The 23,680-nt window shown below is 56.1% G+C and overlaps 5 protein-coding genes across 5 annotated transcripts; 1 reads left to right on the top strand and 4 right to left on the bottom strand.

The window, feature by feature from the left end:
* Positions 1-3,372: 3,372 nt before the first annotated feature.
* MAM_06367 (Malic enzyme, NAD-binding protein) lies at positions 3,373-5,703 on the bottom strand (the record flags this gene model as incomplete). Its single annotated transcript, XM_040825165.1, has 4 exons — positions 3,373-4,279; positions 4,348-4,673; positions 4,754-5,184; positions 5,367-5,703. 4 exons carry the CDS (start codon positions 5,701-5,703, stop codon positions 3,373-3,375), a joined length of 2,001 nt encoding a protein of 666 aa, XP_040676821.1.
* Positions 5,704-10,853: 5,150 nt separating this feature from the next.
* On the bottom strand, positions 10,854-14,765 carry MAM_06366 (Telomere end binding protein; the record flags this gene model as incomplete). Its single annotated transcript, XM_040825164.1, has 1 exon — positions 10,854-14,765. One exon carries the CDS (start codon positions 14,763-14,765, stop codon positions 10,854-10,856), a length of 3,912 nt encoding a protein of 1,303 aa, XP_040676820.1.
* A 422-nt stretch (positions 14,766-15,187) lies between these two features.
* Positions 15,188-16,582, top strand: MAM_06365 (Flavin monooxygenase-like protein; the record flags this gene model as incomplete). Its single annotated transcript, XM_040825163.1, has 1 exon — positions 15,188-16,582. The coding sequence occupies one exon, from the start codon at positions 15,188-15,190 to the stop codon at positions 16,580-16,582; it is 1,395 nt and encodes a 464-aa protein (XP_040676819.1).
* A 1,856-nt stretch (positions 16,583-18,438) lies between these two features.
* On the bottom strand, positions 18,439-19,644 carry MAM_06364 (Ribosomal protein L4 domain protein; the record flags this gene model as incomplete). The annotated part of the gene is made up of 3 exons (XM_040825162.1): positions 18,439-19,138; positions 19,208-19,358; positions 19,440-19,644. 3 exons carry the CDS (start codon positions 19,642-19,644, stop codon positions 18,439-18,441), a joined length of 1,056 nt encoding a protein of 351 aa, XP_040676818.1.
* Positions 19,645-20,207: 563 nt separating this feature from the next.
* On the bottom strand, positions 20,208-22,961 carry MAM_06363 (uncharacterized protein; the record flags this gene model as incomplete). The annotated part of the gene is made up of 2 exons (XM_040825161.1): positions 20,208-22,788; positions 22,870-22,961. The coding sequence occupies 2 exons, from the start codon at positions 22,959-22,961 to the stop codon at positions 20,208-20,210; spliced, it is 2,673 nt and encodes an 890-aa protein (XP_040676817.1).
* Between the last annotated feature and the right edge of the window lie 719 nt (positions 22,962-23,680).

Below are 23,680 nucleotides of genomic sequence, written 5' to 3'. Positions count from 1 at the left end.
ACCTTAACATGGATGACGACTCCAAGGGCTTCCGTCGATGGCTCTTCTCTCCCTCCCCTCTTTGCCTTTGGTTTCTCTGTCTGGCCCATCTGCCCAGGCACAACCAGGCAAGGCAGCCAGGCAGCCAGGCAGCCAGGCCACACATAGGCCACAGGCCACAGGCCACAGAGACGGAAGGCCCTGGCATCCGGTGGAGGTGGCGCCCCGGTTCTCGTGCGTGCATAAATCGCCAAGTGTCCGTGCCGCGGACCGTGGGCCGTGGACCACGGTGGCCGGCATAAAATACTACACAAACGCGCCCGTCGATCCGATGACATGATGAATGACAGCTAGCGAGCAACTAGCCAACGCAGCCCAAACTCCCACCTCGCCCCGCGACACACGAAACACCCGACCACCCCATGTTTTATCCTTTTTCAAGCCTGCCTTTGCCTTGGCCGCCGATTCCAGCAAGCCAGTATTGACGTACGTAAGTGTGCGGCGTGCCGGGTCCCTCCTTGCTGCTGTTTTCTTTTGTTTTTCGTTTTCTTTTGTGTTTTTTTTTTTTAAAAAAAAAAGTCCACAGCAGCCATACCGGGAAAGCGGCGATCCAACACTGCCCCGTCTGGTGCATGCTGGGTCTGGGCTCTCCTGATTCCAGAACACGCCCGTCTGATGCAAAGACCTTGCCTCCCGCACTTGCTTGCGTCCCCGTGCACGTGCAACGAGGGGGCAAAAAAAAAAAAGGACGAGATGCACGAGGCCGCTTCCCAGCCTGCATACTCACACCCACCCCCCTTGCCGTGTCCTGCTTGCGTCTTTTTATTTTTATTTTCTTGCCTTGTCCCTCTCCTCCAGGACAGGGGGAGGGGCTGAACCTTGATCCGTGCATTTATTGGTGGAGCCAGGCTGCAGCTGCAGCGGACGGCCAGAAACTCGGTCACTGCTCCGTACCAGACGGAGCGTTGGTCGCGCATTTTCCACCGCCGCCAAGTGCTGGTAGTTATTGCTATTGCTGCGCTGTTAACCCTAACCCTTTTTCGGTTGCCCAACTCCTTGGCTTGCTCCGCCGTCCGCTTCCAAGTTCCAAGGTCCCGAGCACAGTGCCGAGCAGACGTCCAGTTTGCAAGCTGCACTGTGGCACGTCCGTTCCCATGTCGATGCTTCATCAAACAATGGATGGCCATTCAACCTTACCGGCTCGTTGGTACTAGCCCTTGCTAGGCGCCGCTTGATCGAGGTAATGTCGCACAGGCTCCTCGGCCCCTCCCTCATCTCGCCTTGTCTGCTTGCCTGCTTGCTTGCCTCGACCTCGAGTCGATAACATCACCACCCCGGCCGAAACTCCCAGCTTCCGATCCGACGAGTCGAGGCCGCTCGCCGCCATCCCATCCCATCCCATCGACACCCCGCGTATCCTGCGTCTCTCTCGTCGACGTCTCCAGCCTTCGCAACTCACAGCTGGGACGGTCGGCTGCACGCCTGCCTGCCACCAACCGCCACGGGAGGAAGGGGGGGCGCCGGGGCTGGCTTCGGGACTCGGCCCGGGGAGTAGGCCGGATCGATATTCTCTGCACGCCGGGCAACAAACGTCGTCTACGCCCCGAGACGCCCTTCGCACTCCCCAAGTGCCAGGGCAGCCATTCCTCTGGTGGCGAAGAGTTCCTCAGCGTCAAGCCGTGCATGTACTCCGTACATGCCCTTATATGCAAGTATGCACGCCATACGCCATGCAGAGAGTGTCATCGGCAAGTCTCGGGCCAGTGGAGCATCCATGTCTCTCTGCCTTGCTGTCTCGCCGTCTCCATGTCTCGCTCCCGCAAATGTCCACCGCTGTCTCACCTTATTATACTGCAGAGGGACACAAAAAATTAAAAAAATCTGCAGCTCCCTGCAGGCCTCTCGATCCTCCATTTCGGCCAACCAGCCGACCCACCCACCGCCTGCGCCAGCGTGCCCCACCGGGTCGGACGCGGCACTTGATGTAAATTACCCCGTGACTTGCAAGCACGGAGCGCGGAGCACACATATATCCTCCGTACCCGACCTAATTATACCGCGTTTCATCACAGTACATCTCACTTGCACACCACACGTACGACACACACACACACAAAGAAAAAGCACTTTTGCCAAGCCGCCGCCGCCTTCCCAGCCCACAAGCCCAAAAAAAAATCAAAAAAATCATCTCCGCTCCAGCAATCCGCCGAACCGCCTCGCGCAAAGGCGGCAGCCTCGCCCGCAGAGTATGTACCACGTATTGTACTCCGTAATCAGCCGCCTGCCCGTCCGTCATCGTCTCGCGCCGACAGGCGGCGGCTCCACCCCGGAACCGGCCCCCCCCAGTCCCGGCAGTTCATGCGCACAAGCTACGGCATGCACGACTGCGGAGCGACGCGACAATGCTCCGTCCTCCGCGCGCAATACATGCACACGCACGCACGCACATGCACATGCACATGCACCGCAGTAGCCATCGCAGCGCAGCACGTCCACATGACAAGGACGCATCGCCACGTCGCCCGGCCAGCCCCGCGGGCGATTTCCTCCTCCTCCTCTCATGCCGGCTGAACCTTCCCAGGGAGCGTCCACATCCCCCATCTACCCGACTTCCAAGTATGTACTCGTGGACCACTACGCCGCCGCCGCCGCCGCCGCCGCAGCAGCAGCAGGCAGTCAGTCTTTCCCGCCATCGAAACATCCTTCCTTTTCTTCCTGCACCTGGCACGAAATCTGGGGACCTGCTCGAGTAACTAGTATGGAGAGGAGAGAATATGGAGCGGCGGAGCCCTTCCCGGCCGGCCGCGCCGTTGTCCCCGCACTCATCGGATGAATCCGCTCGACTGCGCGCACGCATCGCACACTCATCGCCACCACCTGCATCATGAAGCTTGGCCTTTCACTTTGTCGTCATGCCGTGATCGCGCATCCTGTCATCGCCGGCTTACCTACCGCTGCAGGGCCAAGTCGACACTAGAGCAAGAAGCCGCCTCGTCACACGCGCGCTCACACAATGTCCATGCCAAACACAAGAGGCTCTCGGCAGTTCATTCGACAACAACTCAAGGCTAGGCACATCGCTATACAACAAGGAGACAGTGGCTAACCAATGCCTGGTTCTATGTGCAAGCACGGAACCATGCACAGCCGGCCTTGTATACCGCTGGGTGGTAGCCGCCTTGTCATCCTAGCTCAGGCTGGGTTTGGTTTCCAAAGGGAACAAAAAAAAACACCTTCCCGGATATTCACATCCATCATCGAAAACCAATGTCCCGGCACTGGAAACTCATGACCAAGCTCCTCCACTACATTGCCAGGCTCATATTATCGAAATGTCATTGGTCTCATCAAGTCTCCCATCTCTTTTCACCTTTTTCTTTTCGCTCCTGCCTCTCATAGGCGACCTCGGGCATCAGTGAAGCAGGCAGGGTTGTAGATGCGCTGCTCAATGTATGCCGTCAAAGCAACATCACCCCACTCCTCCCACTCATGCCAGTAGGCTTCGGGAAGTTCTGAGACACCATCTCGTCGAGCAGCCTTCATGACTTCACGAGCAATATTGACACTCGCCTCACGGACACGCTCAATGTTGGGGTATATCAACCCCCTGTGGACTTCCTCAGCATTCAGTGAGCCAGCCAGGGCCTCGGCCGAGGTGTACACCATGTTGTCCGTCACGCGTGACGCCTTGGCCAGGATAGCACCGAGGCCTAGACCGGGGAAGACGTACACATTGTTGCCCTGGTTGGGATGGTACGTCACCTCGCCAGCTTCACCACCGACCTTGACGGCAAATGACTGGAACGGAGATCCGGATGCGAAAATGACAGAGCCGTCGGTCCACTGTACAGCTTGCTCGAACGTGCACTCGGCCTTTGTTAGGGGATTACTTAGGGGGAACAGGATGGGACGTCGACCGGGGCCACCGGCATCAACCGAAGCCTTCAGCGCTCGGACGACGGATTCTGTGAAGATGCCAAAGGTAGCGGCGAGACCAATCAAGGCACTGGGCTTGACGTATTCAATGACCTCTTCCAGCGTACCGAACTGCTGGCCATCATTGTCGCTGCGAGCAAAGTACTTTTTGTGCTCTGCCAGCTTGTCGCCCCTGTCTTTGGTGACCAGACCTTTGGTGTCAACAAGGAAGAACTTGTCACGGGCTTCGGCTTCAGAGAATCCTCTACGAGTGTAGTACTCAACAAGCTGCTTCGCCACACCCACACCCGCAGAGCCGGCGCCCATAAAGACCAGACGCTGCTCCTCAATGGGGACGCCGGACAAGTTGCATGCACCGATATACCTAGAGACACGTCAGTCTAGGTGCTCCTGGGAGTTGAGAGGAAAGACACTGCGTTCAAGCGAACGTACCCGCCGAGGACCACGGCACCAGTACCCTGGATATCGTCATTGAAAGCTCGATGTGTGTTTCTGTAGCGATCCAGGTAGTTGAATGCCTTTTCGCTCTCGAAGTCTTCAAACTGGACAACCATGTTGGGGTACACTTCCTTCACAGCTGCCATGAAGTCATCCATGAATGCTTGCTGGACCTCTAGGGAGGGACGCTTCTGTCTAAGACCCAGGTACAGTGGATCCCTCAAGTTGGTTTCGTTGTTGGTGCCGCAATCCAATACGATGGGGAGAGTCTTGGCAGGGTGAATGCCTGCGGCAGCAGTGTACAAGGCCAGCTTGCCAATCTGTTGTCGAGTGTCTATGTCAGCATACTCGAGTCAAGCTGCAGGTGTAAAAATGCTACTCTTCCTCTCCTCTTGCTTACCGAGATACCCACGCCATTCATACCCAGGTCTCCAAGGCCCAAGATACGAGATCCGTCAGTGACGACGCAAATGTCGGGTTCTGCGCAGGGCCAATTTCTAAGCATGGTTCGAATAGATTTGCGCTGCCTGATGGAAACATACAGAGCCTCGGGGCGAGTATAGATGCTGGAGTATTGCAGACAAACGTCGCCTACGGTGGGTGTGTAGACCAAGGGCATGAGTTCGCGGACATTGTTCATCAACAGGTGGTAGAACAAGTCGACGTTTTGGTTTTTGATGTTTGAAAGGTACAGATACCTGTCGATGTTGGTCTGGCGAGTCTGGATCATCTTCATCGCTCTGGCCGACTGAGTCTGCAAAGACTCCATGGCATGCGGCAAGAGCCCGGTGAGGTTCTGGCTAGCACGCTCCTCAGGGGTAAATGAGAGGCCTGCAAATCGAACAGAGAGCATTGTTAGTATGGCGAAATTGCAGGAGCTGTCGACCGACTGCTTCACGATGCCGAGAGCGACATGCCGAATTGCGCATATATTGAACAGGAGCAATTATCTACTGGATTCACCGCCCAGGCTAGGACCGGCGATGGAGGATCACGCGAGAGACACAACATACCCTTGTTCCACAGAGGCTCACGGAGTATTTGATAGCCTCTGGCCTGCGACTTGGCCAGATATTCCGTATTGCGTTCCTGCTTGATTTCGCCATAGGTGTCCTTGGCATAGCCTCGGTGCTGGTCAAGAGCTGCCGTCTTCATTGCTTCTTCAATAGCAAATACGTCGACAGTTGACATGGGGTTGAAGTCGGTGAGTCTGCGGCCGGAGACAGACACTCGCTGATTAGATACGGATGTACGAGAGGAGCGGTCAGAGACAACAGACGATGAGGGAGAGGAAGAGCGAGGCAGAGAGGCGTCTGAGCTTTCAGAGCCTCGAGGCGACGTCATTGGCATGGCTTTGAGAGGAGAAGAAGAGGAGGAGGAAGAAGGAGGAGGAGGAGGAGGAGGAGGAGGAGGAGAAGCCGCACTGGTGGGAGGAGGTGCCGAGGAAGCAGAGGCCAATGATGCAGCAGCGCGAGTTGATGAAGAAAAATATACGGAAGAGGCAGGGCAACGCTGGCGGCAGGCGGCGGAGGCAGCAGAGGGTCTCGTCGCCGTCAAAATGGATGGGTCTCGCACACCCGCAGCAGGGACGGATGGACGACTTAATAAAAGCCTTGGGGAAGACAGCCGGCGGCGGAGAAGAGGCCAAGGGGATGAGACCAAGGTCGAGAGACGGTGCCGACGCATGTGAGGCAACTAAATGTTCGATGGCTAGAACTTTGAAAGGACAAGGGCGACGGGAACGGGGGTCGACCGGGGCTTGTCGGAGGACTAGACTGACAAGTATGAATGTGCGTCTAGGTCGCGGGCTTCGAGACTCAATAAAAAGTCAAGAGGCTCGAATATCCAAACCCAAGACGGCCGACAGAGTGGAAGAGTAAAAAACGGTTTCGAGGATGCGTTTTGCTGACGGGACCCACGAGACTGTCGGGTCAAGTACCAAAGTACCCAAGTACCGGGTACTTTGTGCTTTGTACCTGGAACTTGGGCTGGGTGGTGCGTTGCGTTGCCGGGGTGTGGGACGGCCAAGAAGCTAGGTACGTGGTTGGAGGCAGGGGATGCTCGAAATGAACAAGTATTGAAACGAAACGAAAAGCAATGGAAGAAATCAAAAATATGGCATGTGCCCAGACTAGCGTCACAGCCGTGGTATCAACAGTGTGGAAGCGTTGGGGGCAGCAAAGACGGAAACGAACAATTGGACCGCGGCCGGAGAAGCACGCCGACGACGGATGACGGTGAGTTGGTTGTTGGGGCTGTTGGGGGCTCCGGATGCTATGCTCTACGTACTTACGTAAAGTAAGTACTTAAGTACTTAAAGTACAAAAGTAAATTGCGGTCGAGAAGCCACAAGACAGCCAGCAGAGACGTCGCATACTTCTAAAGTTCTTAGCGAAACCTGACGTCGACAGAGACTGCCTGCTCAAGTAGGTACTTAAGTACCTGGGTGCCTGGGTGCTTACACCAATGGGTCGTTGGAAGTGGGTTTTTCCGGTGCCCGCCTGCGCGCTCCTTTGCGTGGAGGGAGGGAGTCTGCAGTGTCGGAAGTAACTTATAAAAAGTCAATTTTGGCAATATAAACAGCCCCAACGACAAGGACAGGTGAGACGGCGCCACGTCGGCGCAACTCTGAGCCCAAAGCTTCGAAGTGAACATTATACTGCGAGATGGTTGATGGTAGTACGTACTACTATTTAATACGGCCTACTCACTCTGTGCTCGCAAAGGGCCCCAACCCACGCCAGGATCAATTTGGGCGGTTCAATGCATCCTGTCTTGCACGTCTGGTTCCAAACTCCAAACTTTCATCATGGCTCACCGACTACGCCCCTGGTCCTCCAGCAGCATTCTTGGTCGCGTGATGCATGGCTGGCCTTGTTGGTGGCATCAATTCATCTCCAATTCATCCGCCTTGCCCTCCCTCCCTGTAGAATGTTGGATTTGGGCATGACATGTCGTGTGCTGGATGCATCGACGAGGCCTGCAGGCCCAAGTGCTCTCAGTCAACTGCCGAAGCCCTCCGGATCCTGCACCGCGATTGGTTTGGTCTTGGCTTCATTTAAACTTGGGGGGGAAAATTTGCACGCACTTCTGGTGATCGGGGAAGGAGCATCCAGGCAACTTTTCATTGCCATCTTGGTCATGGATCAACACGGAAGTAGCACTTGTGCAGTACTTACCTAGGTACTTTTCTTGAATGCACGGAGAAGGAAGCCGCAGCATGTGTTCCTTCTTGCCCTGCATCTACGCAGTCCATCATTGTACAGAGTACTCCGTATGGAGGGAGTACATTTACATGCATGCTCCACGCACTTTGTGCTCTGCCGTTGGGGCAGAGGCGCAGTAGTTCCAACAAATATTGGCATTTTGTCGACAGCCACTCTGGCCCGTTCAATGCTGGACCTCAATTCAATGCTTTTTGCCGAGCAATAAACATCAGCAAGACGCATTGCCTCGTCGCGCCGCCGCCACGCTGGCTCCTGGCGAGACTTCCTCAGGCCGCTAGTTCCCAACCAAAACGACTTCCCGCTCGACCTTGACCCATAAGCCTCTCCCACGACATCTCCACAGCAATCCAAGACATTACCGGGACACTACGGGATCGGAACGCCACAGCCAAGAACCTGCCACGGCCAGCCAACCAAACCAGCCTTTCGTTGACTTGTTCTGTTGGACTCGTTGACGCTTTGGACAGTCTCACTGTCGCGTGGGGTTTCATTGCAGTCAACTCTTCTTGTCTTGGACATCGGTTGCACAAGACTCGCATGCTGCCTGCGTTCCTGAATCCTGGCCCAACTTGCGACTCAATGATGCACTGCATCAAGTACCAAGTTGTGGGGATGTCTTTCGTCTGGACGATTCGTTGCCCAACTTCCGATTTCCCCCGACGTCCCTGGTCTTGACTCTTGACCCCGGGCGGTTTATATTTTTGCGCAGAGGTCACCGCCGTCCTCGACCGACCAAGTGCCCAGGGTACACTGTACGGCCTCTCTGTTCGTGTTGCAGGCTCTGACGCAGTGTGCCGACCTCCGAGATATGTCTCGTCTCTCTCGTCCCCACGCGTGAGAGGGTTGTGCTTTGGCCTAGAAAAGGCCCCTCGACACTGTCTTTGACGTGTTTGATTGATGATGGAGGTTGGGCCTGATTTTCACGTCGGGGTTTGATGGTCGAGTGGAGAATACAGCAGCCGAGGACCTTTCAACAATTAAGGCCCCAAGGCCCGCCCTTCAATGAGGAAACTAGACACATCACATCATCATTTATGATCGTGACAACTCTCTTTCCACGTCTATGCCTGGCGGTTGCATGCTTGAGGGGTCTCGGCACTCGCAGCAACGCGGGCCGTCGGCTGAGGGCCGGTCCAATTACAGTCACACTGCCTGACATTTTGGGATATCGGAGCAGCCTCTTCACGTGCCTGTCCCACCTACGTTCATCGTTTAGACGCACGTCAACGACTTGGGTCTGTCCGCATGTGTCCAATGGCTGGCATCCAGCAAATCATAGCTCGTCATGCTTGAACCTCACCGCGTAGGTTTTGACCGAGTCCAGCACCAAACCGGTTTTTCGTGACCGCCATGTGATTGCCATTGGCGCGATCTGATCAGTTTGCTGAAAATCCATCCTGAAGTGCCTTGGACGATCCCGATTGCACCTGTCGAGTAGGCGTCCCGCTCAGCTCTTCCATGGCCGCTGTTGAAGAGAATGTTGTCCCTGTCAGGAACAACGCCACAGGAGACTTGGCCCCTTTCGCAACGCAGCACTATCATTACTTACGACATGCCACGGGGATTGCTCGGCAAAGTGGAAGCCCGCCCGCCACGTGTTGATAATGACTATCGTGTCCTGGTGCCGGTAGCCCAGGCCGAAGCATGTACTTTTTATTTCCAACCCTGACGGCGGCCGCGTCAGTCTTCACAGGGCCTAGTCATGGTTGCCGTCCATGGAACATTACAGGATGCCGCGATTGCTGCTGCTGCCTCTTCAAATAGTCATCCTGGTAAAGGGCTAAAAGGCATATTATCTTCCCAATATGGTATTGGAGGTAAAGCACGGACACGACCCGGTGTGCCGGTCTGGACGCCGGCTGGTCGTCGGTGCAGCTTAAGCTGCAGTCGTATAGTTTATCATTATGCTTACATCTTCCCGGCTTGCAACTCCTCCTCAATGAGGCGAAAGCTGCCTAAACCTCGCCTCACGAGAATGCTTGCAGCGGACACAACCTGCAGCGCTTGGCCATCGTGAACGTCCGGACCGTGACATCAGCCAGTCGTCTAGCATGGACTTGTGGACGCGAAAGGGGTCGCCGATAGAGCGCGGTTAACTACGTATTCACCCTCGAGGCTCGCATGCCTGCGATACTTGAGTCTTGCAAAGGCAAAGAGACCTGGAGCTGTCGAGAGTCAAGTCGGCCTTTGGCGTGTCGACTTGTTAAATCTTTCCCCGAAACTTCCCCATCAAGGCTGTGCCCCGGCACTTCCTGCTTATTGTGCCCAGAATCCGCAAAGAAACCACCAAACGACGAGGCCTCTAGCCAGATGAATCTCACCAGCCTTGAGTGCTTTAGCCACACAAGGACGTGCTTTTAGCCGGGGAGCATTGGGGATAAGTCCTGGCGATTGACGCTAGGGTTGTGAACAAGCTGGGGATAGCCGGAGACGACTGCGAGGCTTATTTTTCACGCAGTCACTTTTCGCGGTCGAGCGATGTGGCTCGCGCCCGTAAAGCAGTAACCTCTGTCACACTATTTTCTGTCGTATGCCACCTCCCACAAAAGCTCGTCAGCGTCACTCACCTTGACGCTCGACTTGACTGCTCTCGGCCAGTCGGCTTGCTTTGTATGCAGGTCAGTCCCGACATCTCCCTATGTGCGAGCCGCCGCCCGCTTGTCGCTACCCCGTTCTTTGCAGACATGCCATCGGCGGATCGAAGTGCATTGGACGAGCGCCAAGCTGCGACCAAGTTCCATCAGAGACGGCCCCGGGTTCCCCAACCTCCAAAACGGTGGCCGTCTCTACACGTTCATGTTGTTGGCGACTCGGGGCCCGCCGAACCATGGTAGTCCCTGGATCTAGGTTCCCCGGACCGGGGGCCAAGTAGCGAGTACTTGTGTGGCCATGGCACAGTTGTATTTTTTCTCGCGAAGCAGCATGTGAGACGAGGAGAACGACGTGTTTGTCGCTCCTCGCTTCGTGCCCGTGGTTCATTGTGCGTTCAACCTTGTGTGTGCCGTCTATCCCGCCGATACATGACTTGACTCGAAACAAAACATGACGGTTCCGGAATCAGAATGGGCTCCCACTCTTTTCCGCTTTCCTTTGGTTTTCAATTTTTTTTAAAAAAAAAAAAATCTCATAACACGGCCCAGTCTGCAGGGTGCACACATGTCCATTCACGAGATGCATTGTACGGCCTTCACATGCCGAGCGCACTTGCCCCTCCGCCGAACCGAATCACAACTTCGTACAACATTGAACCGCGAACGCCATGCATTTGCTCGACTAACCCGCCACCTTTTGCGTGGCCCTATCAATCTTGCTCCTGGCCGTTTGATCCAGCGCGGCCCACCACTTCTTCAGCCCGCCTGCATACTCAACCTCGTCGTCTGCGACTTCCACCGGCGGTCCCTTGATCTGCGGCAACATCTCCTCGTCGCCCGTCTCAAACACCGCCCACGCCGAGGCATCACTGACCCTGACGCCGAATCCACGGCCCTTCATGGACACCACCGTGACACGACGTAGCAGGACGGCATCTCCCTTGTGGACCACGGGCAGGGAAGCTTGGTGCGGGCGGAATATGTGCGCCACGCTGATGCCCGACGGCGCAGACGACGGGTCGCTCAGTGTCAGCTCGAGCATGTAGTCCCTCGGGCCGTGTTTGGGACGGTGCGGCTGCGGAGGCGTCGACGTGGCTACGGCGAGGACGTCGACCGTCTTGTTGAGAGATGTGCGGAGGGAGCGGAGCGGCGCGTAGTCGGGCAGTCTTGTGCGCAAGTCCTTCTGCAGTTGACGCTTCAGCGTCGAAAGGGACTCGTCTTCGACAACGGAGCCTGCTATGGAGGGGGATGCGAGCGTTTGATCGTCTCGATGCGTCGTCTGGGTTTCGGGTGTGGCCGGACGCCTGCATGTTCGGTGTCTTGTGGGGGAGGACGGCCCTTCGGTGTGCTCTGTCATGCTGCGCGTCACGCGGACTGTCGGGCCCGGTGTTTCGTCCCTCTTGGATGGCTCCGGGGACGATCTGGCGAGGAGGACGCTTGGATCCGCGTGGTCGGGTTTGGCCCGGCCAAGGATGCGCAGCATGCCCGGCGAGCTTGGCTCGTTGGTAGCCTCTGCCGGCTCAGGCTCGAGCTCATCTGAATGTGTTGGGCTGCTGGCCCGAGCCAAGAGCACGCTCGGGTCCTCGTGCGCTGAACCCGTAGAGTCAACAGATTGCGTCTTTTGATGAGGCTGGCGGCGGCTGCGGAGTGACCTGACTGTGATGGGGACGTCGGATTCCCGTGGATGTGTCTGTTCGGGCGCCTCAGCGGGCGCTTCCGTGCTGGGCTGGACTCGTGCCGCAGAACCTTTGTAGGCGGGGGATTGATACTCCTGATATTCCTTCATGATTTGGTCCTCGGCGGCAGCGGCATCGTCGTACTCTTCTTGTTCTTGCGAAGGCAAAGGTCCGGCGATTTCTTCCGGGCCCTGCGGTTCCGTGCGTGGAGGAAGCCCTACATGTTCTGCAGCTTCGGCTTCACCTGGTCCTCGCTCAGGTTCCTGCTCGACAGCTGGCTCGCCCTGTTTGGCAGCTGGTTCCTGGGCGTCGACGGCTGGCACAGACTCCGTCATCTCAACACCAGCCGTGTCAGGAGAGGGCCCCTGGACCACTGTTTGCTCCTCGGAGGCATCTACCTCGCTGGTCCTTTTTTCGGCACCCTCAACCAGTGAGGCTTCGGTCTCGTCCTCCTCGTGCCACGCTCTCTTTTGCATGTCGTCCTCGGTCGTTTGCTGAACCACAGTGCCAGGCATTTCAGTCTCTCCGACGACATTCTGATGGGCCGGCTCCGACGTCTCCTCGTCGACATCCATCTCATCGTGTGCTTCCTGATCCTCTACAACACTGGCTACTTCAGCATCTTGGGAGGACGTGCTCGTTTGAACGGGATAGTCCTCGTCGACCTCGTCGGCTGCTGGGCTTGACTCTTCCCTGTCCTCCTCTACCTCGCGGTCATCGGGCTGTCTCACAGTTGCAGGCTCTTCCATGTCCTGTTCAATTGTTTCAGCTTCAGGTGGAGATGCTTCATCCTCACGCTGGTCCTGTTCCTCTCGCAAATCGTGTTGGAGCTCTTCATTCGGGGTTTCGTCTTCTTCTTCCTCATCGTCTGAATCGGATATTAGGTCGATACAAACCGGCTCCTGCGGTTTACTCGGGGCTGGTATCCCGTCCACTCCATCATCTCCCTCTTCGTCGTAATCCTCCTCATCGTAGTCTTCTTCAATTCCCTCGTCCTCGTCGTATCCGTCCTCTTCATCTGTGCCTTCCTCCTCGTAGTATCGCTCTTCTTCCTCTCCTCTTTCTACCATTTCGTCGCTTTCTGATCCGGAAAATCCATCCTGCTCCCCATCTGAGGATCCTCTATGCTGCACGCCCACATCGTCTGCTTCCTCGTCACCTTCATATTCCTCCTCGCTTGTATCGCCATCTTCCGAATCTACGACTAGCTGATCCGCATGACTGCCTGGAGCATCAGACATTTCTTCCAATACAGCTTCATCATCGCGGGTGTGTGCGTAGTTCCGTAAGTCGTAGTCTTCACCTTTGATGTCCCCCCCATCATCTTCAAAGTGAGGCTGTTCCCCACCTAGTGTTGAAACCTGTCCTTTTATCGGCGAGGCTTCCTGATCTCGAGGTGCTCTCTCGTCTTCTGCCGATGCTTGCGACGTACGGAAACCCGCATCACGACTGGTTTCAACCTCCAGAGAAGGGGAACCCTCTATTATTACTGCGACTTGCGGGTCTTGACGCTCACTTGGAACCGGTGGATATGAGGATACCGCCTCAGGATGCCACGGTGTATTCGCCTCTTCGGAAATAGGTTGGAATTCGGGGTTTGTTGAATGAGCATCATGCTCTTGAAATTGCAGGTTTTGATCGTGGTACAGTACAGGCCCGGCATATGCTTGTTCTGTCGTGGCAAAGTCGGGGTAGCTAGGTACAGCGGTGGCTCCGAGAGACGGCGCCTGGCTTCTCACCAGTTCTGCCGGCGCTGACACGGCCCCGAAACCATTCGACACCATGTCTACATGTATCCTCGATAATCCAACACCGAGGCTGTCATCGTGTTGACTAGTGGCGAGCGCGACACCAGACACTCCGTGGTGCGGCTGTGGGCGACTGAATAAGTTTCTTGATGGAGTATGAGAAGTTGGACCTGTTTCGGAAAACAACCCTAGTAATGGCGAGGCTGTCAACTCTGGGGCAGGGATGGGCACCTGAACATGCATAGGGGAATGGAAGCCATGTTCCTGGGTTTGAGACCCCTCGTCGACCATGGCTGACCGTTGGGGTGTCGGGATGATGTGGCTAGAGTCTGCGGTTGCGTGCATCTCTTCCTTTGATTCGTTCTCTGGGCTTTCAGGCTCTGACATGTCCTTTGCTTCTGGGCTCGGCGATCGGCTGCTATACCTCCAAACTGCATTGCCCATACTGAAACGGGACTTTCGCCCGCCATTCTTCCTCTTTCCTTTGTCGTCTCCGAAGAGGTCTGGTTCACCTTCGAACAAAGAACCGTACGAAACTCTGGCTCGTTTAATGAATGCCGGCGATGCATACTCATCCATGTCGAAGGTATTGGAGGCAAGCCGTTTCGACGGGACCGTAGAAGGAGGCAATGGTGTTGAATTCACCACTTCGTCTTCCGCGCTGAGAGGCTCCCTTGGCGGAGTGATGCGCGAGTTCGGACCAGGCTCCGAGACGCCGTTGACAAGGTCTTCTGGCGCGTTCAAATCAATGACGGTTGAGCCTTCGGATCCGAGTCTTTGAACAGAAAGTAATAGGCGATTGGTAAAGTTGAGTTGCCATTCGAGCGGCCCAACTGGCAGACCGGTCTTGGCGTCAATTCTGGTCCACTGAGCGCCATCTAAACTGATGCGAAGCTGGTCCCCACCGCCAATATTCGCATCTGCAAAGGCTTTGCCAGAAGGACCATGAAGCTCAATTCGAACTTGTCCATGGTCACGGCGCACGAGGATGTCGTGTTCGGCGAGAATAAATGCGATGGATTTTGTCACGGCGCTATATGGCCAGGTAATAGTGACAACCCCGTCAACGACCCGAGATTCTTCAGCGGCGCTTTGAGGACTGAGTTGCGCTATTGGCGTGACCGGAAGTTGGTCAAGAGCTTCCAAGGGCGGTCGGTCTGCCTTGTCCATGGTAAGAGTCTGAGCCGCCCACGCCTGTCATGTGGGTGTGACAAGCATACAGAGCGCGTCACGAAGCTGACCGCCTGTGTCACTCAATGCATCGTTTGGGTCTTGATGTGAAATCGCTGTCGCGGGACTTGATTTGCGAATCTGGAGCTCCAGGTCAGAGCTGTAGATGACGGCTGGGATGCTGGCGCGATTAGGATCAAGCTTCGAAAAGCAGGCGGTGAGGAGCGGCTCAGGATGGACAGTCGCTGGTGGGGCTCTAGTCAGGTGGCTGCCAGCTGCATCAGTGGACGATGAGTCGATGACTAAGTCGGCGCTGGGACTCGGAACTGGGAACTCTGCACGGAGTACGTCGGCGAGGTTCACAACATCACGGTTTTGTCACAAATCCTTTCGTGTGGTCTGCTTCCCCACGTCTCGGCGCGATGGGCTCGATACACGCAAGCAGGTTCAATGTGAAGTGCATTGCAGTGATTGGCGCCGGTCCCGCCGGGCTGGCCGCGGCCAAATACCTTCGAGCCCAAGGCACATATGACCGGATAACAATCTTTGAGCAGCAAGCAGAGGTTGGCGGTGTATGGAACTTGGACGCCGTCGTACCGGCTCCGAATCCTATTCCCCAGACCAGCCCGTTTTACCCTCCAGATGAACCGGTCCGTGTGCCGCAGGAGAAGTTCCCAATATTTCCGTCGCCCATGTACAACAAACTACATGCCAATATCCCCAAATCCATCATGATGTTCTCGGATTTGGAATTTCCGCGAAAGTCATGGATATTCCCCAGCCGTCACGATGTGCAAGACTACCTGGTTAAATATTCCTTGGATGTGCGCCACTTGGTCAAGTTCTGCTCTCAGGTAAAACGCGTCCTTCTGCAGCCTGAAAATGGCCAAGATCGATGGCGGGTGATGGCTCAGTCGACTCTCGACGGACGAGTCAGTGAAGAGGTGTTTGACGCCGTTGTCGTGGCGAATGGGCACTACTCGACCCCCTTCGTGCCGGATATCAAGAATATAATGGACTTCCATCGGACACATCCCTCCGTCATCACTCACTCCAAGAGCTATCATTCTGCGGATATATTCAGAGGGAAAAAGACCCTCATCGTTGGCAACGGACCATCGGGACTAGACATTGCGCATCAAATCAACCATGTCTCCAAGGGACAAACCATTCTGTCGGTCAGACATGAGACACCGCCGAAAAGGCTGCAGCACACTGGCTGTCGAGAGATTGCCGAGATTGACGAGTTTCTCGTCGACCGGAGGGGCGTGAGACTCAAAGACGGGCTCGTGGAAGCCGACATTGACGCCGTCGTCTTCTGCACGGGGTTCCGGTACAGTTTCCCGTTCCTCGACAAGCTGGAAAAGGAACTCATCACCAATGGGTCTTGCGTACATGGCCTATACAAACACCTGATTTACATTCAACATCCTACACTTGTCTTCCCCGCGCTCAATACGCGGGTTGTTCCGTTTCCGGTATCCGAAGCGCAGGCAGCGGTATTTTCAGCCGTGTGGTCTAACCACCTGCACCTCCCGTCCAAACCCGAAATGCTGAGGTGGAACAAAGCGGCAGAGGAGGCTGGCGATGAGCTGCACATCATGGCCGACGGCCAAGACGGCGTCTACTTGAACGAGCTGCATGATTACGCCATGACTGCCTCAAAATTAGGCAAGGAGCCGCCGAGGTGGGGGGATGAGCAGTTTTGGATTCGAAGGATAATCCTTGACGCCAAAATGGCATTTGAGGACCAAGGCTGCGAGGCAACAACTTTGGAGGAGTTGGGGTCCGAATTCCTTCAAGAGGAAGATGGGTGAAATGGGACGGAGGAGACTGGCTAGTTACTTGCAGCAGTTGACAGTGTTTACTCTGTCGCAAGCTCGGGCAACAGGTGGCCATGTCGACATGGCCGGCTCACGTTATACGGAGTCGCATGTGTCGGCTCTGTGGACGCGTCGTACGTCTTTCCCAGCCAGGGTAATCGCTCGACAAGACGCGCAGGCGGCATCAACAAAAATCTCGTGGCTGTGGCTGGTCAGGGCCGCCCCGTGCGTTGATGCCCTCAGCCAAGCAAACCAGCCCAAGCCAATGAGCAATCCAAAAGGCGTCCAAAAGGCGGTCCGTGTCGTTTCCACCATCAGGTGATCTGGTAAACTCCATCTGTCCTTACAAAATCTTGCCAAGTCGTCCATGCGTCAAAGGATCCCTCAGCCCAAGCATTTTATCCTTTGTCAAGGCTCACACGTCCTCTACACGTCCACTTCTCGCCAAATCCTTCCAAGCACGATTAATTCTCGGGCACACTGATCCCCGGAAATGGAGTCACCAACTACATCTCAGCCCCAGGTCTCGGGGTTAACAGACTTGGAACGAAAGCTCATATGGTGGCTTTGTTTTGTCCTCCGACTGTTCCTCCAGATGGTGATTCGAAACGCACTTACTCCGCGTCGATGGCTAGGAACCGGCATGCTTCCCAACCTGGTCTACTCGTCAATCGCCACATGGCCAGTCACCTATCTGCAGCAAGTCCTATCCGGCGAGCCAGCCCTGAAGCTGCCGAAAGGGCTCCTTCTGTATGCCCTGCCTCCCGTTCTCATTGTCGCTGCGTTTGGGGACTGTTCAGAGGACGAGTGTTGGGCGGGCTATCTGGGGGCCCCAGACGGGTGTTGATACCACTGATGTGCAGGTCTGCTCTTCACACACGTGCCAGATACTAGTTCGAACAGAGGTGGGCTGTCAATTCGGCTGGTCTCCTTTGGGCCTGCTCTTGCGGGCTGCATTTACTGAGGCAGGGCGGGGAGGGAAGCCTTGTCGCCCAGTCAAGGCGACGGAACGGACGTCCCCCCGAGCTTGGTGTTCCGAACTAATAGACCACGGCACACGACACATCTCGTTTCAAGGCCTGCTTTTGGATGCTTGAAGCTACACATGGCCCCTGTTGTGCTTGTGCTGCGCTGCAAGAATGATTCCGTCAAGCCGTGTCTTGAATCCTGTTTCCGCTCCTATCCTTGGCGAGTCCCATACCGTGTGAGCTGCCGCGTCGTACAAGGGGCCAGTGCATGCTTGCAGTGGCCCTGTCGACCTTTGCCTCTGAACAGCCGAAGGCTGTAGAACCTTGGCTCCATGGTAGCTACATTGGGCGTGCGTACGAGAGGCGAGAGGCCAGACTTGCAGCGTGCGCGGCGACGCTCCGCCAGCGTCCAGATAGTAGCCAACAGTCGAGATCGGCTGGGAGCAGTCAGGTCGACGTCGACGGCGCATCGACAACAAGCGAACGGCGGGCATCATCCGGGCATCCAGGCGGGAGGCCCACGGCGAGGGCGCAGGGCTTTCTTCGAGTGGAATCGACGCGTGACGGCAGCGCCCGGCGGCGACGGAATCCAGCGGGCACGCAGTTCTCGGCGTCGAGGGCTGATTCGCAACAGTGGAAGACTGCGTACACCGGCCGGTGGCAAACATGTCACACGTCACGGCTTGATGGGGCGCGACGACATTCACTTTGCTGGCACGGACACGGCATGTGATTCAGCATCTCGATTCATTCAAGAGCTGACGTTGTAGGAGGGAGCCATTGCGCCTCGATATAAAACATTTCCTGTTTCCCAATCACCACCGCCCTGCCCCGCTGCACACCCAGTCAGGACAGTTCTCTTGTCGGACTCGCCGGGAAGAGCTAGAGCTTCTTCTGAGAGTCCTTTGCAAACACGGAGGCGTAAGGGTTCAGGCGCAGCATGACCTGCTTGTTGCGGAGGGGGTTCTTCTTCTGCACGGCGGAGCGGCGGGTGAGGGCCTCGCCCTTGGGGGCGTTGAGCGAGCTCTGGATTTCAGAAGAGTTGATGAGGCGCGTGAGATCGGCCTGGGAGACGACGTTTGAGGGCAGGTGGAAGTCGCGCTTGTGGGCCGACGCCTCGGTGGTGGAGCCGTAGATGTCGTCGAGCGCCTTGAAGGCGGACGAGGTCCAGACGATGAAGCGGCCCAGGTGGCCGCCGGGGGCGAGCTGGAGGAGGTTGAGGGCGGAGACGGGCGACGTCTCGACGCCGGGGATGTTGCGGAACGCCTTGACGAGCTCCTTGCCGTCGACCTCGGGGTTGTAGACGATCAGGGGTCCGCGGCGCTGGCGGTGGCGGCGGCCGCGGAGCTTGCCCTTGCCGGCGCGCAGCTTCTTGGAGTCCTTGGCCTTTTCCACGTCGGGCCCCGCGCCGACGGCCTTGAGGAGGGCCAGGGCGGAGGCGGTGCGGGAGATGGCCGCGGCGTCGAAGAGGGCGCTGTCGACGACGAGGGGCACCTCGGCCACCGTCATGATTTCGTGTCCACGGGCCATCAGGAGAGGGGCGGCGGCCGAGGCGGCCAAGGCGGAGCAGGTCGCGTAACGCCTGGAAACGCGAGGTGTCTTCGTTAGTTGTCGGGGCAATCGTCATGTGTGGAGTTGGGCGGGTGCATACTTTTGGCCCTGGTTGATCTTGACGTGCCACTTGCGCCAGATCTTGGTAGGCGCGAACATACGACCGGATCTGCACATGTTACCAAAGGCAGCCTGGCCGGCGCGGTGAGTACCACCGCCAGAAACACGGGGGATACGAGCAACAGCACGTCCTGCGCCAAGGTTAGTGGTCTTCATTCCGTCCAAGAGTTGAGAAATTTTCGAGGAAATCTCAAAAAAAAAAAAAATCATACCAGTTCCCCACGACTCGGCAGAGGTCTGATGGCCAGCCTTCTCGCTCACGGCATACGGCTGGCGCTTGTTCTTGGCCATGCCGGTGTGAACTCGCTGCACGATGTCCGGTCGGATAGGGCTGGTGAAGACGGCGGGCACGGGGTGGGTGGCTCCCGTGGGAGCACCATCTTTGCCGATGATGGAGACGGTTGGTCGCGAAGCCATTGTGACGGTTTGGCGGACTTGGACCTGTGAATGAAGAAGAGAGAGAAAATTAGGACACAACTGGCGACGCCGCAAGGATCGTGGTCACGGCCGGGAAGACAGGAGGCTTACCTTGGTCGTTGGGCGGCGTGGAATTTGGTATGTGGATGGAGGTTGCGACTTGAGTGGGCTACGATAAATTTCACCAGAGCGGAATTTTCGCCCTTGTGTCAATTTTGCTGTGCGGGCCCTAAAAAAAAAAGAGGCACGTACTCCGTACCTTAAGCGAGGAGGGGCTCGGTGTTTCTGATTGGCCATATATCCCCACCAGCACACATCAGATCAGAGGACAGTGCATATTTCTAGGCCCTACGGAGTACGTACTCTGTATCTCTTTCACACTTTTCCATCCCCAACGCCCGTCCAAGAATCACAAATGGGTTTCATTGGTCACAGGGCTACTAGCCTACTACCACTACTACTATGCCACTTCATCGTCAAATCGCAATATATCTTGCATCGCCATGAAAGTCCTCAAACAATTCCCATATATGCAATCCAAACATGCGTTCCTTGCACGCTCCCTACTCCCATCTCTTCCATTCATCAACAAGCTTCTCCACCTGTTCTTCCTTCCATGAAGGGCTCACATTGGCTCGGTCAAGCTTCACCAACTTCTCGTAAATGTCCTTTTCTATGCGCCGCCTTTGGACCACCTTGTCTTCCAAGTACCTTGGATCATCCCTGCGGCAAGACCGTTTGAAGATGTCCCTCATTCGAGTTGAGTAAAGTTGGCATGTAGCCGAAGGGAGCCTTTGAGGCTTCATATAAAAGTTCCGTGCAATGACGTTTCCGTCTGCCAGTTTTGATTTCACAACTTCGTGGAAGCAGTTGCTGCATACTGTGAACTGAGGTAGAAACTGCATTGTATGCCAATATCCGTCGATTACCGGACTGTCCTCGCGGCACTTGAAACCCACAGTCAAGTGCCATAGATCTCGCGCCAAATCATCCACGTTCGGCGCCTGCTTGGCCTCAAGGGCCCTGTCGGAAGTGGTTTCCAAGGCATCAAAAAGTAGCACAAACTGCTTTCGCTCGGGCACAAAGTGTAGAGAGCAGACATCTTGCTTTGGTCTTGCGTCAATTGGCACAAAGACGCCAGTCAGATTTGGTAGCAGCAGCTCAACTGATCTGGCGCATTGGTAACAGACAGAGAAGTCAGTTACTGGCTGTCGTGTATGAGGATCTTTGACAGTAAGCCAGGTCCGGATCGCCTTTTTGGTACCAGGGCATGGCTCTAGGTTTGGAGCAGAATTAATGGTGGCAAGTTGCCGCAAGAGCCGCAGGTCTGGAATTTCGTCCTTGACAGTCAGCAACCATGCTATTCTATACCAGGGTGAGACCCCGAAGTCGCATGAAATTGGTTCATCAAGCGGACGGAGCATCGGCTTGAAAAATGTTCGGTACTCTGTTGTAGAAAAGACCGAGTCGTAGCAGGTAGGGCATATGTTGAAGTTGGTATGGGGAAGGGTGAGCCAATCTACTTTGCCTACAACAGGTTTCTGGCGTGGACATGCGGGCAGATTGTCGCTTCCGTCGTTCCCGTGGCTTTCGGAATATCGCCTGTAAGCGCCAATAGGCCTTTCAGCCCCAACGCCCTCCTTCTCTGGATTGAAAACGGGTGGTTGCCAGGCCTGCGGCGTCGCTGCGGCTGTGGATGGTGTCATTGGAGGGTCATAGTTGGAGTCAAAGGAGCGTCCTGGGGTAGTTGCGACGGTTGACGACGGCTCCGGCATGGACACAGACCCAGAATCGGCGAACTTTTGGTGCCTTGTGTCCGGTCTGCGGTCTTGTATGTCAAGGCCAACGTCAGGCGGAGCATCATCTTCTGGGTATGGGAGCTGAGTGTTGGAGCCTCTTGGCATGTCGGCGGTGGTCCGGGCCGCCATGATTGTTGGTTCTGTGGACGCCGTTTTCGGGGCATTATTCGTCATCTGTCCGACCGCGGGATGGCCCATGAGCGGAAAGGTGGGCGTTCGAGTGGAGGCCCGCACATGTCCAGCGTCGTCTTTGCGATCTTGTCGGGGAGGTGGCTTTTCTTCCTGAACTACTACTGGTTTGGAGGACAGGTAACTGGAGCTGCGAGGACTTCGAGAAAATTCGTCTCCAGAACGACTGGGCTCTCTGGAGTGGCGAGGAGAAAGTCTGAGGCCGGAGTTGTCCAAGCGGCTGTAGGAGGAAGCATCTTGATTGTCACTGTTGGTGTACGAATACTCGTCCCGGTATACAGGATCAACATCATTGGTCGCTCTCATTCTCGACCGACTGCTGTCCAGATCGGTATTGGACCGCCTTGTGGACAATGATGGTGGTGCACAATCTCTTCCATAGTAATCGCGGTCCGAACCGCGGCTTGTCTCGAACCTGTGACTTGAACTCGACGGCGAACGTGAACGGTATCCCCCGGCGGATTGGCTCGTGTCACAATGTGTTTTCCCGCGTCCTTTTGGACCAGGTTGAATGGGATCTGGTGATAGGAAGTAGTCACCATAGCGACGGGACTGGCGAGGATCAAAACAATCCGGCTTATGACCGGTAGCCGCTGATCGGGTTCGATGATGGTCAGAGTAATGTCGGCCATCCAGTTCGGTATCAATAGCCGGCAGATCTTGTTGGCTTTTCCTACGGTCGGGTCCATATCGTGATGTACTGGACATCTCCTTTCGCCCACGGCGATCATCTTCTGGCCTTGGGGATCGTCGAGAGGACGTAGGTACCCTCAGTTCCCGTGTATCGTCTCGGGTTTCCGTCTTGGACTTATCGGTTGTGGTTGAGGTTGACCTTTTTGCAGAGTCTGGAACAAATATGAAACGCCTCTCGGGGTTATATTCATGAACATCCTCCATGACATACTTCTGGTCAACATGACCTCTGCACTGTGGCTCTTCCTCAGCAACCACGGACGCTGCAGGCGAGCCATGCTCCCTAGCAAGAGACTTGATTTCGTCTTCAACGGTAGGTGGTGGTGGGCGGCATCTTCTTGGCTCTGGCGCAGGCGCAAGGTATACAGTTCTGGGAACTTGACCGTGTGCGGGCACAGGTGGAGGAATGGGTTCTGGGGGTGCATAAGGTGACGGTGCGGCAGATCGAGAGGAGGTGTCTGGGCTGCATTGTATGATGAGTTAGCACACACGGCAAAATCCTGTCAGGGTGGCCACCATTGCACCGCGGAGGTGTTGCACTGACGGGCCAGTGCTGCGGGCTCTGGACGTGGTAAAGTAGCCCGTCTCGAGCATGTTTTGGATGTTGAGCGAGTCGCCCATGCTGAACTTGTTCATGGGTTCCACCACGCAACAGGCATCGCAGCTGTCTTGAGGTCGGTTTTCAAGGATGAGGGGTTCCCGTGTGGCCCGATGGTTGCCAACAGGGAGCTACTCCTCGGGGTCTTGTCGCCGTCGCCGAACGCGGTTGAGGAGTTGAAGACACGCCAATCGACGAAGTTGGTTATTGGAACCCCAGATGCCCGGGGTCGACCAGTGGCCCGTGGCCTGAGGGTGATGACGAGTGACGAATGACGAGTGACGGTGAGTGACGGTGAGTGACGGTGCGCTAAGCTGGGCAGTAAGGAAGGCAAGGACGTGGTGGACGACCAAGCAGTGGAAGGAAGGAGCGAGCGAGGCAATAGCAGGGACCCTGAACGAAGGCGGGTGTCGGCGGTGAGGACAACAAAGCATGAAGCCGTCGCGGGAGCACAAGATGGGAACAGGCACTCCGATCAGGGTTGGCAATGGTCCAAGAGAACCGGCCTGCAGACGGCAAGCAGACGAGTGGTTAGAGGCGCCGCCAGCCCCGTGTACGGAGCGGACTGGGCCGGACAGAGAAGAGATGCCACTCGAGCCAACGAAGCAACCACTCGCTGCGCTGCAGATCACGACTTGACCTGGCAATTGCTCAGGTTGCTGGTCGGTGGCGTAGGTGCCTAGCAGGTACTTCAGTATCTGAGGTTGTGGTACAATATACTTACGTACCAAGTCGCTACGGCGTGCTCCGTGCTGGT

Source organism: Metarhizium album (assembly GCF_000804445.1).
Source record: "Metarhizium album ARSEF 1941 chromosome Unknown scaffold_20, whole genome shotgun sequence".
Taxonomy (NCBI): domain Eukaryota; kingdom Fungi; phylum Ascomycota; class Sordariomycetes; order Hypocreales; family Clavicipitaceae; genus Metarhizium; species Metarhizium album.
This window is presented reverse-complemented; position numbering and strand designations above follow the sequence as displayed.